General features: G+C 40.9%; 1 protein-coding gene across 8 annotated transcripts in view; it reads left to right on the forward strand.

The window, feature by feature from the left end:
* Positions 1 to 14444, forward strand: part of AGGF1 (angiogenic factor with G-patch and FHA domains 1) — a 119790-nt gene that overhangs the window by 27370 nt on the left and 77976 nt on the right. For 6 of the 8 annotated variants that reach the window (XR_004961639.1, XR_004961640.1, XR_004961641.1 and 3 more), the window contains exons 14-15: positions 291 to 493; positions 7057 to 7143. Coding sequence is in view for 2 of the 8 variants with exons in the window: in XM_036278994.1 (XP_036134887.1) it covers positions 291 to 491 (201 nt within the window). In the remaining 6 variants the exon portion in view is untranslated. Of the gene's footprint in view, positions 1 to 290; positions 1341 to 7044; positions 7144 to 14444 lie in introns of those variants that run through there. The other 2 variants (XM_036278994.1, XM_036278995.1) reach the window with 2 other exon arrangements.

The raw sequence follows: 14444 nt of genomic DNA on the forward strand, positions 1-14444 counted from the left end.
AAGATCAGTGTGAGAGAGAAACATTGATTGGCTGCCTTCTGCATGCCCCCCACTGGGGATCAAGCCCACAACCTGGGCATGTGCTGTGACTGGGAATTGAACTGGTACCTCAGTCCATGGGACAATGCTCAATTCATTGAGCCATACCGGCTGGGCAGGAGCACTCTTTTTTGTAGAGTCAGCTATCTTTTCTAAATCAAAGAATTATGGTTGAAATACCAAATTGGACATAGCAGATTTCAGTGTGCTTTGTACAATAAATAAGTCCTCTGCTCAACTTTTGGTAACAGATCCAGCTTCAGCTTCGACGAACACATGCAGGCTTGGGGACAGGCAAACCATCCTCAATAGAAGATGTTCATCTTCTCCAAACCAAGAGTAAGAAGAACTGGGAGAAAGCGCGCGAGAGGTTTGCTGAAAACTTCCCAGAAACTAAACCTCAAAAAGATGCACCAGGAACTGTGCCTTGGGTCAAAGGGACTGTAGATTGAAGGTTAGTCATAGAACACAATTTAACCTTTTTACAGAGTCTGGAAATTCTTATTTCATTGCAGAACTTTTCCCTCCAAAAGGGCCAGTGGCATGAGGGAACTGTATCACAATTTACCCCCTCATGATTCAGAAATGTATAATAAAGTGTGGTTTGTAGCTTTTAAAAAACATTTTTTAAAACGAATAAATAATGACTGAACCAAGTTATTCGGCGAGTGGATTAAAGTTTACAGGGCATGGATGAGCTTATCAAACTTTGTTATTTTATCTTGTCATTTGTAAGACCCACATAAGTAACTAGCCATATAGGCAAAATTTATATCTCCACTAATGATTTAAATGTACACTTGTCTTTGTCTCCATATATTCATTATTGTAAGATGTACAACAAAAAAAAATCAAAAGTTTATAAAAACAGTTCTGACTAGATACATTTTTGTTTATGCCCTTTAGAACTAGATAAAAAATGTTGAGAAACATGGGTAGTGGTGCATAAATTTTATTATCCTTGAAATAATGTAAGTAATATTGTTGAAGAACTAACCAACAGGTGACACGTAGAAAATTAGTCTTTCATTGTTTTCTTCTGTGAAGAATCTGTTGATTTGTACTATATATTAAGCATTTGCATTGGTTTGTTTCATAGCTGAATTATTTAGATATGAACAATTGAGTACAGTATTGAAATATTCAATGTGCTGGCATTTGTAGTTTTGATAAATCCCATTGCTGGCAATGGAGTTTTGCCAGATAAATCTGATTTCTACTGCAAACAAGTTACCTAGCCAAGGCCTCAAACTCAAGTATTTATTGAAATGTTCTCAAATGCAATAAAAAAATTGTAACATCAAAAAGAGTGACTCATTGAACCAATGATTGAAACATACTGGTCTGCTTTGAACTCACTACCAACCAGAATTTTTCTTTTGAAGCTGGCCAAGCAGTAAGGAAAGGTTAACCTCAGATACTGGAGAACTGCAGTGTAGCTTTCTGAGCACAGGTGTCACTACGCTGCCAGTTATCACTCTTCTTTTCTGTTTGACTTTTCTCTCAGCTCTCTGCTGGGAAATTAATGCTGGAACTGACCCTTTTCTGGCAGTGAATATAAGCTGTAGCTCCCTCATCTACTGTAAAGAAATGTCTTCAAGATTTAGAATAGGAAAGGAGAATTCTGGGGGAAAAAAAATACAGTAGGGAAGATAGTTCAGAAAGAAAGGCTACCTGTTGGAATTTCTAGTCTAAATGGTATAGGGCACTTAGAAAAGGGAGTGGGAAAAGAAAAGTAAATTTGTTACTAAAGATGGGACATGTGACCAGATTGTTAAATTCCTTTAAGCCTAAACTGGGATAATTAGAGGCCTTAGAACTCTAGATCTGGATAAAGTGTTTTTCTGTTTACTTCCTGGCCATCTACACACCCTAACACACACACACACACACACACACACACACACACACACACACATACATTAGACTTGGAGGCAACAGGAGTTTCCTGCTATTTTCTCTAAATTAGAAAAAAAATTACTCATCTAAATATGGTTTTGGTACTGGTGCCCTATATGTAGGTAACAATATAGAACTCCCATAGTAGACTTTGCTTCTGGTAGATCTTACTCATTAGGTTAGTATACTGTCTCTATAGTTCCCATTAAAAAAAAAAAAGTTCTTTATTGATTTTAGAGAGGAAGAAAGAGGGAGAGAGAGAGAAACATCGATGAAAGAGAACAATTGTTTGGCCGCTTCCTGCATGCCCCCCACTGGGGATTGGGCCCACAACCTGGGCGTGTGCCCTGACTGGAAATTGAACCGGGGACTTCTTGGTGCATGGGTCAACGCTCACCCACTGGGCCACACCAGCTAGGCTGTAGTTCCCATTTTTATTATTGGATTGCAGAAAACTTTTTTATTGTTTTCTTTGGTTAAGAAAATGGAAACTTGAAAATGGTGATAGAAATGGAAATATATGTGACATTTACGTTATTAAAACCCTTTGCAGATCAAAGTCTCAGGGCTACACTGTATAGTGGTTAGAGCACTGAATAATGTCTGGGTCTGTTTCCAGTTGTGAAATGAGAATAACATCTATATGTCTGTCTTAAATAGAAAATGTATATAACAGCACTTTGTAAACTGTAAAAGTAGAAGAAATGTGAACTTCTGGTTGTTTAGAATCATAGACATGAATTATGTACAATTTGGATTACACATAAAATTGTTTTGTTGTCTAATATTTTAAATTATAGTTTATTCACACAGTATAAATGTATTAATTTAATAGCCTTTAAGTGTTTAAGTGGAGCTATAAGTTTCTGAATTTGAGAAATCTAACATCTTATATTTTTGTCAGAACATGAGAAGCTGGTAAAATTGAGAACAGAAGAAACCATCAACATCAGAGTAAAATAACACATTGTTTTATAGAATTAAAAAGCTAGGAAGCATTTTTTCCTGAAAAGAGGAATTTTTTTCTGCTTTTAAACAGTTTTTACTTTTGATGTTTCATTTTTATTCTAGTTATGAATTTAAGAAAAGTTATGGTTCACCCGAATCAAGTATCTTTCAATTTTTCATGTAAAAGTTTATTTCTTAATTTGGTACATTTTCAAATTGCAAGCAAAAGAAGGTAGAAATCTCAAACATGGTAGGGCAAGAAGTATCAGAGATTTTGCACAAAGGCCACCCTGTCAAATTGCAGGACAGAGGGATGTGCTTGGCAGGGAGCTAGAAAGGCATTTCTGGACCCAACATGTTCTCAGGAACAGTTGAAAGTATTTTCTCTAACATCATATTCCAAATATGCTTTTTATTTTTGTAGGGCATCACTTATGTCTCTAAATCTTTGATTCATAATGTTTTATTTTACTTGTTTAGACTTTAAAGTTGGAAATACATTTGGATTCTTTAAAATGAGTTGGTGTTCATGTGTATGTCTATTTGTCTCAGCCCAGGCTTTCACTCTGACTTTCTGCTGTACTCTTCTTAGTGATGGCTATGGCTTTGTAGTTGCAGAGTGACTTTTGGAACTTTAGTCATCACATTTATGTCCAAAACAGGGGAAATGGGTAATGAGAGTAATATTCATGTTAGTTCTCTTTTATCAGGAAAGCAAAAGTTTACTCAGAAGCTCTCATAGCACACTTCTTCTTGGGTCATTAGCCAGAACCCGATAACATGAGTACCCACTGCAACAAGGGAAGTTGAAAATGTGGGCAACAGGAAGGTTTCAGTTGACTTAAGCCAATCATGACCCATCACCTGAGGCTGACCATGTTGCTGTTCAGGGTTCAGTGAGCAAGGCAGAAGGGGAACAGTTGATGAGAAGGTAACTGTCTGCCAGGGGATTGTTTAAATTGTGATACAGTCCTACCATACAATACTTTGTAGCTCTTAAGGTGAGTGAGATATAACCATCTATACCCTAATATAGAAGAATATTCTCACTACGTTGCTGATTAAAAAAAAAGGTTATAGAAAAGTGTGCATAGCATAATCTTATTTTAAAAATATGGGTACATATTAAGTTGTTAATATTAATTACCCAAGGAGTGAACAGCCTTTTACTTTTTATTATTTATATGTTTGAACTTTAAAGTAGGTATAATTGTGTAGTTAACTAGGTGTAATCATACATATTTATAACAAGTAGGAATATAACACCAGAAAGTGGAGAGGCCTTTAGGGCTTCACCTGAGACATTTTCCTCACACTCATATGCCCAGTTTCATTGAATGTCTACATACCCATGAGTTCCAGGTTCTTTTAGTCAAGATACATACCTAACTCAGAGCCACTGTAAATGCAACTTAGCCAAGCTCAAACCTACAGTCTTCTCCAAATCTGGTCTCTTCCGGTTTACTCTCAGTTGGCAGCACCATATAGCCAGTTGTGTAAGCCAGAACCCAGGAGTCAGCCTTTATTCAGTACCACCACCTTCTCTTCCCTTCCCTGTAATTTCCAATGTGTTAAATCAGTGCACTCATCACTCGCCTGGACTGTTCCAGTAGCCTCCTAACTGATCTCCCTGTACTCCTCCCTGTCTCCAGTCCATCCACACTGCGGGCATAGTGTCTTCACAGCTCCTGTTTAAATCCTCCAGTGGCTTCCCGTGACTCTGAGGACAGAAAACAAAATCCTAGCCCATAAGACCCTACCTGGTCTAGCCACTGCTAACTTTTCTAGTCTTATCTTGTATCTCTCTCCCATTTTTTCTCTGGGTTCTGGCATGCTGGCCTCTTTTTCAGTTTCTCAACCATGCCACGCCCTCTCGCATCCCAGGATTGCTTATATTCTGTTATGTTTGGAATGCTCTTCCTCTACCCTTTTACCTAGTTAACTCAGACGCATTCTTTAGATCTCTGCTAATAGATTCTTCTTCGGGGGTGCCACATGTATCCCCCTAGACTATTGCCTTTGATAAATGTTCTTGAAAACCCTTTTAGTTTCTCTTAGAGTGTGTATTTTGGTTCATAGTTCTATATTAATTGGTGTGACTAGTATCATCCTTGCCTGTCTAGATTCTTAAATGCCATGTGGGCAAGACCTTGTTTTTTTTCACCGTTGCATTCCTAGTGCCTAGCAGATGGCCTGGCTTATACACTCACAGGCATAGAAGAAGTGGAAGAGCAAGATGGGTTTGGGGGACTGTAAGTGGTTTGATAACGCATGGAGTTTTGTGTGACGGAGGAAACATGGAAGGAACTGAGGCTACATAGAGGATGTAAAGCAGTGGCTTTCAAATCATTTTGGCCATGATCCACAGTAAGAAATACAATTTATATCACAGCTTAGTACATGAGTGTGCACATATAACAGATTTTACTTAGCCATTAGTTCATGTAATGCGCTCTTATTTTTGTTTTCTAAATCACTGATTCCAACCACTAAATTGATTTCATAAGGGAGTGTGTCCTGCAGTTAAAAAATCATTGATCTAAAGCTTGGTTTTCAAACTGTTTGGCAGAACCTGTGGTATTGCCCTAGGAGCTGCAGCTGTGTTGCATGTGCACATGCTTGACGAGGTAGAAAGGGTTAGCATGCCAAACTGGCGACTGTTTCTCACACCTGTTACCAGAATAGGTTACCAGTATTGATCTGGTTTTCAGTTTAGGCTTCCAATTAGATTACATATGAAGAAAGGTTTTCACTGCTTAAAGGAAAGGGGGTGGAGTGAGTGGGTTGAGGAGGGGAACTGAGCCACTTATATACAGCCATTCTTGCATATCGTGCAAGGAAATTTAGATTTTATCTTTTTTTTGATGATCAAGGATTTTAAGCAGGGAGGGCCCTCATTAGATTGTTTTATAGCAGGGTAAATGGCTGATTGATGAGACGTAGAGTGGAGGCTGGCAGACCTCCTTGAGGGCTTGTTTCATTTATCAAATATTTATTGAGCACCTGCCAGGTACTGTGCAGACCCATGAAGGCAGGGACCTGGTTTTTCGTATCCACTGCTGTGTCTTCAGTACCTACCACAGATGGGTGCTTAGGAGGTGCTCAGTAAGTGCTTGGTGGTCAGATGGATGGAACACACATTTGTCGTATGTCAGGCACTGTGCTAGGCACTTAACATATATTATCTTTGTTCCTGACAGTATTTTAGAAATTAGAAAACAGGCTTAGAGAGGTTGTAATTTTGCTCAAGGTCAAAAAGCTCATGTGACAGAGTGGCAGAGGTAGGGTTTAAATCTTGATTTTTTTTCATCCCAATGGGATGGTTAAGAGCCCAGGTTAAGGAGTCTGACCGACCAGGGTTCAAATGACAGATCCACTACTTCTGACCTGAGTGATGTTTAAAAATTTATTTAGTCTGTGTACCTTACTGTCTTCATGGGGTTGTTGGAAAGTTTAAATGAGATAATAAGGCCTATGCGGCACTTAGCACTGTGTCCAGTGCATAAGCCAACTATTAGAAATTATTAGTATTATTATGCCATGCTACCATTATCAAGGGCGCAGTTGTAGTAGAATACTGGAGTGGAGATGGTGGTTATTGGAGCCAGGGAGGTTGAGTTAAGTGGATGAGCCATCTTCATTCCTTGAGGCGATGGTAGGAGAAAGATGTGGACAGAAGAATGAATCGGGAGCTGGATTTCTTTTTCTTTTTTTCTTTTTTTAATGTTTTTATTGGTTTCACAAAGAGGAAGGAAGAAGGAGAGAGAGAGAAGCATTGATTGGCTGCCTCCTGCATGCCCCCTACTGGGGATCGAGCCTGCAACCCAGGCATGTGCCCTGCCCTGGAATCGAATCAGCGACCTCCTCCTGGTGCATGGGACAAAGCTCATCCAACTGAACCACACCAGCCGAGCATGAGCTGGATTTTTAAATGAATATTGGAGAATGAGTAGGATATTGGTAATGAGAAAGACAGTGAAACTATTGTGAATGACCCTCAAGGAAGGCATGGATTTTGCATGTCTTGGGAAAAGGAATTATCTGAAGAATGATAGGGAGATCTAGCAGGTCCACCCTGTTTCTCAGTACCCTGTGGGAACAAGGGAGCTGCAGAGAGAACTCCAAGAAGGACTAAGTTTCAGATACTCTTATATGAAGATCTTTCCACAGATGTACGTCTTCAGCGGATATCCATGAAGTGCTTCCTACAGGCCAGGCACATTCTAGGCACTTGGGATACAGCAGTAAACAAACCAGGTAAGACACCCCCCCCCCACCCCCCCCGCATTCTTGGAGCTTACATTCATTTCTTTGACAGTATCTGGTAGAATGTAAAGGCCAAGTAATCATGTGAAGGCCTTGATAGTTTTCCAAAGAGTATTAATCCAAAATAGTTTTTGTTCATTTAAAAGTTTTTTCACACGCCAAAGTCCTTTAGGGGGAAGGTGCCATTCAGTTTGTTTTTTTTGTTGTTTAATGTTTTTAGATCTCTCTCCAAACAGATCTTTAGGGTAATCTTATAAACTCTGCCTTCAAAAAAATTCTAGTCATCTGTTAGAGGGATTTGGATACGTGGACAAGAGTAAAACCTTACTGATGCTGCAGCCCCTCAGTTAATTATGCATTTTTTCTAATTACCTGAGAATAATAGTAACTCTGCTTGCTTAGACGTTTGTTTGTTTGTTTGTTTTTGGTTCTAAATCTAAACACTAGATCATTAAAATACCGAAAAAAAAAAGCAACATGAATCAGGGCACTGGAATTGGACTTGATGGAGAACAGGTAAATCAGAAAGCCTTTAGAGCAGTGGTTCTCAACCTGTGGGTCACAGTCCCTTTGGGGGTCGAACGACCCTTTCACAGGGGTCACCTAAAACATAGCAGTAGCAAAATTACAGTTATGAAGTAGGAATGAAAATAATTTTATGGTTGGGCGTCACCACAACACGAGGAACTGTATTAAAGGGTCACGGCATTAGGAAGGTTGAGGACCACTGCTCTAGAGGGTGAGACGCAGACACATTTGGAGGAGTTAATGTGAATGGAGGCAAACAATGTCTTCTGAGTAAGAATGACTCCCCAGAGATTCTTCCAGAAAAAGCTGTCTTCGTTCCTCTATGTTAAAATGCCATGATATTTCATTGCCCAGAAAGCAAAAGACAAGAAGTTTGTGGAATGTTATTGGACGTGTTTTGACACGTGACAGTGTTACTTAGCTCCCAGGCACTGGTAGGCTTCAGAGGCCAGGACGGCTGCCAGCTCACGCGCCTGATCATTCCTTGTCTTGACCAGAGGCCCAGGAGAATATGTACTGAGATAATAAAGCTTTCATTAGCATTTAATGCTTCCCCTTAAAGCCTTCATTTTCATACTGTGAAATCAGATTTCAGAGAATGACATAATTAAGATTTTCATAAAAAACATTCAGTGCTATTTCAGTGTGTAATGACTCCCAGTGCTATCTGAATTCATTCACATCATAAACCCACTAAAATGAGCTTTAATCTCTACTATGACCATGCTACCTTTACTTAACCTTAATATACAACACTATCAAGGTCAATTTATGAACTACACAAAAATCATTATCATTGGTTTATTATAATCACACTGCATTACTCAGAAAAGTTAATTTAGTTAATCCATTCACCAGTCTGGGCTATGAATAACTGTCAGCTCTCTTAAAAAATCAAATTTTTCTTGGAAGGACGACTATTTGCCAGCTCAAAGGAAGTTTTAAAGAGTGTGCCAACAACTGTGAGAACTGCTTTAAAAAGAGTTCCTGAAGTGCTCTAATCATGGAAGCATTTTTGGAATAACTATCTTCCAGGGTGACTACTTTGAAGGGAAAGTACTTGGATGGCCAGGTTTTAATATATTTACTTGTAAGATCAGTTAGATTACTTTGTAGTCACAAGTCATACTGTATTTGGATTAGATTAGTTCATTTGGCAAATCAGGTATCAAATTTATATTTTGGTAGAAAGGTATTTCTATCGTGAAGGAAAACAAATTGGCAAACCTTTGTGATTTTTGTGCATCTGCTCTGAGGAATTATCCCAGGGAGCCTGCTCTTTCCGAGGTCCTTTGGATTGGTTTTGTGCTCCCATCTAGATCCGTGCAGGACATTTGGCTTTGTCCAGAATGCCCATGGAGACATTTGTTCCCTGCCAAAAGATCATTGATACTTGGTTCTGTACCAGAATATCCATGGAGACACTTGGTTCACACCAACCTATCTACTCCACTCCATGAGCTGTGTATGGCCAGCTAGGCTACTGAGGCAAGAAGAGTTATTGGCACTGCACTATATAGCCTCTACATAATTATTGGGACAATAAAACATAGTATTTTTTAATTTTTTTTAATCCTCACCCAAGGATTTTCTCCAGTTTATTTTCAGACAGAGTGGAAGGGAGAGAGAGAGAGAAACATCGATGCAAGAGACACATAGACTGGTTGCCTCCCGCACGTCCCCGACCAGGGCCAGGGACCGAACCGCAACTGAGGTACATGCTCTTGACCAGAATTGAACCTGCGACTATTTGGTCTGTGGGCCGATGCTCTGACCGCTGAGCCAAATTGGCCAGGGTGATATTTTTTATGTATTAATACTGTAAACCAAAAGTCTAAGTAAACATTATGGACTATTTGAACCCAGGAATGTTTTCTTTTTTTTTTTTTCTCACCCGAGGACATTTTTGCATTTATCCTCAGATGAAGCTGGAGGGAGAGAGGTGGGAAGAGGGAGAGAGAAACATTGACGCGAGAGAGACACATCAAGTGGTTGCCACCCACACGATCCCAACCGGGGCTGGGGACAAACTGCAACCGTGCCCATGGCTGGAACCGAACCTGGGACTCTGGTCTGCAGGCCGACACTCTAATTGCTGAGCCAAACCGGCCAAGGCCCAGGAATGTTTTCTAAACATGGATGTTTTTGACTGGATCAAATTTCAAGGACCTTTTGGCATGGACCAAGTGTCTCCATGTCTGCTAATCATTCAGATAAGAGAAACAAATCATAGTTACTGAGTTGAAACTATTTGTCAGAATTTGCCTGAATAATACTGTACTTACTCCTCAAAGCAACCCTGTAAGATATGTATTATCCTCATTTTACTGATGAGGAAACTGGATTTCATAGAGCTTAAGGTTGTTGTAAGCATATATTTTAATTCACATCTGATTCCAGAAGCTTGATGAGCTCCTCAGACATCATCACCTGGCCTTCCTGGTCAGCAGGATCCTTGTTAGTGCACAAATTTACAAATGTTCTCAGAACTGTGGAGGCCTCTGATTTCCCCCCAGAGGCATCCTTCATGCCCACCTTCCAGGTATCTGTCTCAGAGAGGTCTGAGTGCTCCCTGTGCTGAGCAGAGAGACTGAGATATAAGAGGGGAAAGATTAGGAACCCCACTAAAGTATTAATTTCTGGGGAAGAGGGTCTCACAAGCAAATACCTCTCACCACACTCCCCCCCCCCCCCCATCTCAGAGCTGCACCAGCCAGTAAGCAGAATAATCCCCCCTCCCCACTGTCTCTGTCCTAATCCCTGGAACCTTTCAGTGTATTACCTGGCAGGGGAGAATTAAAATTGCAAATAGAATTAAGTTACTCACCAACTAACCATAAGGTAAGGAAAGTGTCCTTTTATTTATTTATTTATTTTTATCCTCACCCAAGGGCATTTTTGCATTTATCTTCAGATAGAGCTGGAGGGGGAGAGTTGGGAAGAGGGAGAGAGAAACATCAGCATGAGAGAGACACATCGAGTGGTTGCCACCCACACAATCCCAACCGGGGCCAGGGACAAACTGCAACTGAGGTACGTACCCTAAGCAGGAACCGAACCCGGGTCTCTCTGGTCTGCAGGCTGATGCTCTAACCACTGAGCCAAACCGGCCAGGGCAGGAGAGTGTCCTTTTAATGTGGAAGAGGGAGACAGTGATGCAATGTGAGAAAGACTAGCCCTTGCTGGCCTCGAAGATGAAAGGGGCCCCAAGCCCGAGAATGTGGACATCTCCTCTAGAAGCTGGAAGAGGCAAAAAACATTCTCTCAGAGCCTCAAGAAAGGAGCGCAGCCCTGCCAACACTGAGATCCATTTCCTGACTTGCAGAACTGTGAGGTCAATTTGTGTTGTTTTAAGCCACTCAATATGTGGTAATTTGTTGTAGCACCAATAGGAAAATAATATGGAGGCCAACGTTGCTTCTGCTGGGAAAGCAGGCTGGCTTACCCTCAGCACTAGAGCTCATGGGCGGGAACTAGCCAACGTTGGCCCAAGTGTCAGCAAGCACTCAGGCCCGGATATGGAAGGCCTGGCTCTGGTGAAGGGATGGGCCAGAAGAGAGGCCTGCAAGGAAGCACCCATGTCCCCAGATATGACTGGCATCCATGGGTGGAGCTCTGGGCTCCAATCTGCTCCTTACTAGCTGTGTAGTCCTCAGCAGGTCACTTTGCCTTGTTGAAGTGTGGGGCCTCATTTGTAAAACATGGACATTTATATTTGCCCTGCCTACAGTATGTTGTGAGCACAAAAAGTATGAGATCATGCTGATGAATGCTGCACGCATTTTCAAATCTAGGTAGTGAATCTGGTAGAGTTAGTACCCCTGTACTGTGGAAGAAGAAGCTTGATACATTACTGTTATTTTTAATCATAAGCATACATGTATGACTTTCAACATTTTCTTCTAAATCTTTGGTTAACAAGAAAATCCAATTAAACAGAACAACTGGTTCACTCAGAGGTCAATCAATGTTTCACTGTATTTCATGTCATCATAGCATATTAAAGTCAAAGGGGACATTAATGGTCACCTCATCCATTTTCCAGCAAAGGAACAGATTCAGGTTGTAGAAAAGAAAGAAGTTCAAGCCTTTAGAAATAGAAAGCCCTAATGAGTCCACGGCAGCAAAACAAAAGCTCAAATTTGGTTTCTGGATCTCTTCTGAAGTATTGAAGGTCAGCTATTTAAAATAGACACTTAGCCCAAACTAAGCCAAATCCTTCCCTTCTCCAACCCCCAAGGATGACAAACAGGTGCCCTAACTGTTTCAAGTTTGGTTGTTATTACCCAGTTTTACCCACACCCCCTTCTCCATGCCAAATTTAAACCTAAAGTGGCATCATGGCAGGAGCTGAGTTGGATTCAAGGCACTGATTCCAAGTCCAGCCATCTACCTTGCTAATGAAGTAATGCATGCATTGCTCTCCTCAAAGGCAGCACCTGGGTGATGCTACTAGCAAGTCCAGGCACATAAATCAGGGAAGCCTGCTGGTATAGGTGAGGCATGTCACTGTCACCCATCAATAGTGACAACTCTGTGAGCGGACTATACCACAGCCAGAGAGGCTGAGGCAATCCCCAGAACCCACTTGTGCACTCCCCAGTCCCACCATTTAGTTGATAGGATGCCAGCTCAGAGGGTTGGTCCTGATAGCTCTTGTGCTTTGCCGGCAGAAGGGCTGTTGAGAAGGCTGGAGTCACGTAAGCCGCCATAGCCACGATCTGGTGGTGGACAAGCCACTCTGGGACTCATTTTTCTCCTGTCAAATGATGGAGTTGGACTGGATAAGGGCTATATTTCCTTCTAGGTTTTTCTGGAATTGGGCATTATATCAGTCTTTGTGTTGGAGATTTTGTTTATTTTAATTAAAGAGGCTGAGTGCAAAATGTAAGCAATTTTATTTTTTATTATGAAAGTAACTTATGCTTAGTATAAAAAATTAGGACAGTACAATGTTGTATAAAGCAGAAAGTAAAATTCCTTCCCTTAGCTCCAACCAGCACTCGGTCATCAGTCAGGCTGTGTTCTCCACCACCGCCCCCCCCCCCCCCCCGAGCTATTTGGGCTCTCATTAGCTATCTTTCTTGAGGGAATGGGGAATGGTTAAGATTCTAAAAGTAAATCTGCCATGGTTCTAACAATTGGTGAAATAGAAGAGTGACATTTGTAAAGTGTTTTTTTCTGCTAAAAAGTCCATATTTAGATCTTACAGCCTAACTTATAAGTCCATAATGTTAAATGTTGATACTTAAGACAACTTAGACTATTATTAGAGGAATGTAAAAATTGCAGAAGAATAAAACACATTAACATGTTACTAGCAGTTTTACCAAGGTGACAGGACTGTGCAGTTGTTTTATTCAGCTGTTCCTTCCAGATTGGGGCATTGCATTTGTGTTTCTTGTGAAATGAAAAAAATAGTTTGAAGGAAACCATTTCTGATAATGACATGCTAGAGTAGTTGATTGGATTCAAACCAAGCAGCCCAATAACTGATACTTATTACATTTTTATTGACTAGACAGCTTTAAAAAATCATTACTGCAATTTCATTTTAGGCTATTTTTTCTGTTATGAATTCTCAGAAAATTAAAGATAAACAGTTATATTAATAATTATGAGAAAACCTGTAAAAATCTTTAACACTTTGAATGAATTTGATGCCTCAAATATTTATTAAGCAGCTATTTTATGCAAGGCATTGTGGGAGCAGAAGGATGAGTGAACTCCAAGGGCCAGGGGTCTGGCAAGAGAGATAAGAACCCACATAGCCATAAAGCTAGATGGCCGGTTCTAAGGGTTGTGAGAGATAAATGCTAAGAGAATCCAGAGAAGTAAGGAATTGCCTCTAAATGAGGAAGAACCAAGGAAAGCTTCATGTAGGAAGTCACATTTGGACTTGGTCCTAGAAAAATGAGTGGGTTCTTTATATTCAGATATTAAAGGGACTTTTTAAGTGGAAGGAAGGTGAACAGAGGCACCAGGACTAGGGCATATCAGGAAGAACAAGGAGTTCAATTTGGCTGGAGAATGTGTAGGGGAAGAGACAATTAAGACTGGCCAAGGTGGATTTGGATGTCAGGCCACAAAATTGAAGCTTATAGATGATAGGTGATCTTGGGGGCTTTTGAGCAGGAAAAGTGGTATCAGCATTGGCTTAGTACAATTCTTCTGGGCAAGTTGAGTGTCAGGGGACACTGGGGGAAGACAAACTTGGGAAGATGAACCCCAGATGAGTGATACATGGGGCCTGGGCTTGATAGGTGACATCTAAAAGCAGACAGGTGTGTTTTTGTTGATTTTAGAGAGAGGGAGAGGGAGAGATAGAAACATGGATGAGAGAGAAACCGATCGGCTGCCTCCTGCACACCTCCTGCTGGGGATCAAGCCTGCATCCTGGGCATGTACCCCAACTGGGAATCAAACCAGTGACCTCTTGGTGCATGGGACAACATTCAGTCCACTAAGCCACACCGGCCGGGCAGATGTGATATGTTGTAGAAGCAGACTCAGTAGTCCAAGGGCCTAGGATTCAGTGACACTGGAGTTCAAGTTCCACTCTGTCTCTTAGTAGTTTTGTGACTCTGAAGACATTATTTAGCTCTCCTGAGCCAGTGTCTTCCTCTGCAAAGTGGGTAAAAGAACATTTGTGTCATGAGGTTGCTGTGGGGTAGGCAATTATTCTTGTAAAGCATTTAGCATGGCCCTGGCACATGGTGAATGCTTAGTGCATGTTTAATGTCACTGATGGTTCTATCTGGAAT

The sequence above is a fragment of the Molossus molossus genome, unplaced genomic scaffold (genome assembly GCF_014108415.1).
Source record: "Molossus molossus isolate mMolMol1 unplaced genomic scaffold, mMolMol1.p scaffold_m16_p_3, whole genome shotgun sequence".
Classification (NCBI taxonomy): Eukaryota; Metazoa; Chordata; class Mammalia; order Chiroptera; family Molossidae; genus Molossus; species Molossus molossus.